General features: G+C 44.6%; 1 protein-coding gene across 1 annotated transcript; it reads right to left on the reverse strand.

The window, feature by feature from the left end:
- Positions 1-1,032: 1,032 nt before the first annotated feature.
- On the reverse strand, positions 1,033-2,704 carry LOC149839704 (3-ketoacyl-CoA synthase 12-like). The gene has a single exon (XM_090004205.1). The coding sequence runs from the start codon at positions 2,641-2,643 to the stop codon at positions 1,255-1,257; it is 1,389 nt and encodes a 462-aa protein (XP_089860331.1). The 5' UTR covers positions 2,644-2,704; the 3' UTR covers positions 1,033-1,254.
- Between the last annotated feature and the right edge of the window lie 667 nt (positions 2,705-3,371).

Raw genomic sequence — 3,371 nt, forward strand, 5'->3', positions numbered from 1 at the left:
GTTGCAAGCAGTGTTGTGAGAGGCGAGGCGCACACTCAAGGTACTGAGGCGTTGCTGTGATGCGCCCCTCATCAACCTCCGACCAGTTGTGACCACCGACCACCAGAGTTGCTGTGCTGCAGCTGCTGCTCAGTCTTCTCCGACCACCGGACGAGCGGCATATCCCTCGCTTCCGTACCAGCTGGGCGCGTGGTCCTTCTCTTACTGCCTCCCCTCCCACCGCTTCACTTCCATACCAGTTGTGAGAGGCGTACGCCTCAGAGGCGAAGCGCAGGCTCAACGCCTCGCTTCGCCTCATAGCATTTAACAACCTTGGTTGCAAGTTCAAATCCCAAATGGTATCATTGTATAACTGGTAGGGGTCTGTCTAACCCCTGCTTGCCTTTAAAAAAAAAGAACAGTCATCTAGAATGCTTGCATGCTACTTTAATACCTGCTAGTAGGACCACTACCTGCATACGCAATACAATTTAATGTGCACTCATCAAACATGAATGCCATGTGGGTGTGTAGTGCAAGGGACCATTTGAAAGCACTACTTTCTAGGATCCATCAGACCAAGTACACAACCCACCTCTATAATGGAAACTGATAAACCATGCCAGTATTGATTGGTTAAACCAGATTTCACTATTGGGATATTTTCCCTAGTGGTCTTAATTGCTCTTTTCGTTCTTTTTTATATTTGGCATGACTATTTCTTTTAACTTTTTGTTTGTAGCTTTGATTGTAGAGATGTCTGTTTTTCTTCCATTCTTGTTAAGCTTCTGCTTCTTTAGAGTCTTCACAGATGCTAGTGGCTAGGTTGGTCTATATGCTCTCTTTTCACGTACGTGTTGACAACTGTGAAGATGTGACCACATTCTTAATTAAGCAAAGGCATAAACCAGCATTAATATCCAAAGGAGATTGTGATGACGCACATTAAATTGAGCAAGTAAAAAACAAATCACACTTTAGACCATCAGTTGTCTAGAAAGCAAAAAAGGTGTCTAAGAATGAATGACAATACACTGCAAACCATCCTTTCTACTATTCATGCGAGTCCCTTAACTGGGTAAAGGCTATTACAAAAGAAACAAAGAAGAGATTTGGCATGTACTATTAATTAACAATCAAACATGGGTTTATGGTTTTCAGCTTTCCCATGTTCCAATACTTTGCCAACCTTTCCACTTTGTGCAAACATTAAAGGCACACATTCACAGAAATAAAGTAGTAGTAGAATAAGCAGAGCCCTTGAGTAGGCTCCCTTCACATTGGTGGGAGGCTAGTGAGCTCTCTAATCCAGCCATACTTGTCCAAGAAGGGGTTGACTAGGGTTTCTGGGGGGTACCTATCAATGCAATCTTCCCAGACATCCTTGTCCTCCAAGTCCCTGACCACCTCCCAGAAGGCACTGTTACATTTAAACCCAGACCCAAAGCTAATCTGTAAGATTGTTTTCCCCTTCTTCAACCTTTGCTTGGCCTCCATGTAGGCCAGCACATACCATAGGCTACTTGCTGATGTGTTCCCAAATCGATGAAGTGTCATCCTAGACGGCTCAAGGTCATACTGACTCAGCCCTAGGCTCTTCCCGACGCCGTTGACCACGGCTGACCCGCCGGGGTGGATGCAGAAATGGTCAACGGCCACCCTGAAGTCCACTCCAGCCTGAGTTGAGTCAGTCTTCTTGCGTAGGTAGCTGTTGAGCACATATCGAACCAACTCCATGATTGGTAGTATCCTAGGGGCCAGATCTCTCAGATTGTAGATGAACGTCCCTGTTGCTGCCTGTGGCAAACGTTTCCCGAGATAGAACCCAGTCAAACCCTCGGCATCTTCTTGTTGTATGGCACAGCCATAGGCCTCATCACTGCAACCTCGGTGAGTCCTGAGTAGGACCTTGAGCCTTAGCTTGGCTCGAGCCCGGTAATTACTCTTGTTGGTTAGCAACATGGAGCAACAACCTGATCGGAAGAGGCAATTCGCGACAAGCATGGACCTCTCGCTTCCAGAGTACCAATTGGGTCCAATGCATTCGGACGTGACGATGAGTGCGAGCACATCATCATAGATCTTGAACAAGTTCCTGACCAGGTCTATGGAGACAAGGCTAGCACTGCAACCCATACCAGATAGATTGAATATCTTGGTATTTTCCTTCATCTTGTACCGGTTAACGATCCTTGCTGCGAGAGACGGCTGCGTCGCAAGCATTGAAACGTTGACAACGAGTATGTCGATGTCGGCAGGGTTGATCTTGGTCTTCTTGAAGAGATTATCCAATGTTTCGATGAAGGCCACATCCATCTCGGCCAAGCCGGAGTTGAGTGATGATATATCAAGCTCCTCACCTTTGATTATGTCCATGGGGCCATACGTTTCTTCGCCTAGGCCCGAGCCCACTATGACCTTTAGGAGGAACTTGTAGTCCTCTATACCAAGGTTCTTGTTCCTCTGTATGATCTCCCCACATAGCTCAGTGCTGAGCTTTCTATCATCTGATGGTTTGAAACACACATAGTCAAGGAGATAACACCGTTGGTTCACTCTTTTGTTATGGATCTTCAAGAGTAGTAAGCATACTTGGAAAAGAATCACAGATGAGAGTAGCCAGAAAGTTGGCCCCAAAGACAAGATAGAATTGAGTACCTCCATGCTAGTCTCTGCTTGCAAGCGAGAGAGAGAGTGAGAGAGAGTTGGAGAGAGAGAGAGAGAGAGTTGTGTGAATTGTGAGTTGAGATGTCTGACACTGGATTCACTTATAAGGAAGCATATGAAGTGGTAGGGCATGTGATGGATGGGCCAACATTGATTCCATGCCCAACTTTGTTTGTCCAGTACAATTAAGAAACTGGCCCTTGAACTTTTGCTACATGACTACTTGGTCCCTAGCTTTGTAAAAATTTCACACACACACAACCAATGTAATTTCAAGAATCGTGCCCACATATGTAAATAAAGAAGACATTGTCAAGGGTATTTTCGGAATAAAGGACTTCCTTGTAGGTAATAAGTGCTCAATGCTGAGGGCATTTTTGGGTTTGAGTCAGTTAATCATGCTAGCAAGGTATATAGGTGACCCATTGGCCACACCATAGTTGACCTTATTACTGTTATGGTTGGTTTGTCTGTGTTGACTCATTTAAAGCTTACAACGCTAAAGCTATCACAATCTTGTCTTCTATTAATCCCTTGGAGTTGGGATAAGGCTTGGTGATGGTGATGGTGATGGTGATGGTGATGATTTTTTTGTTGACTGATTTAGTTCCTAGTGAGAAGTGTATCTAACAAAAAAAAACAGAACCGTGAGATTTTCAAAGCCCGATAAAATGTCGAGAAAAACATGAAATTTTCAAAATCACTTATTTTGAGAATATTATGTT

This window comes from Nuphar pumila, chromosome 4 (genome assembly GCF_984573655.1).
Source record: "Nuphar pumila chromosome 4, dmNupPumi1.hap1.1, whole genome shotgun sequence".
Classification (NCBI taxonomy): domain Eukaryota; kingdom Viridiplantae; phylum Streptophyta; class Magnoliopsida; order Nymphaeales; family Nymphaeaceae; genus Nuphar; species Nuphar pumila.

Excerpts from the sequence above, each read along its gene's own strand:
- LOC149839704 (XM_090004205.1), bottom strand. The coding sequence starts at position 2,643 with ATGGAGGTACTCAATTCTATCTTGTCTTTGGGGCCAACTTTCTGGCTA.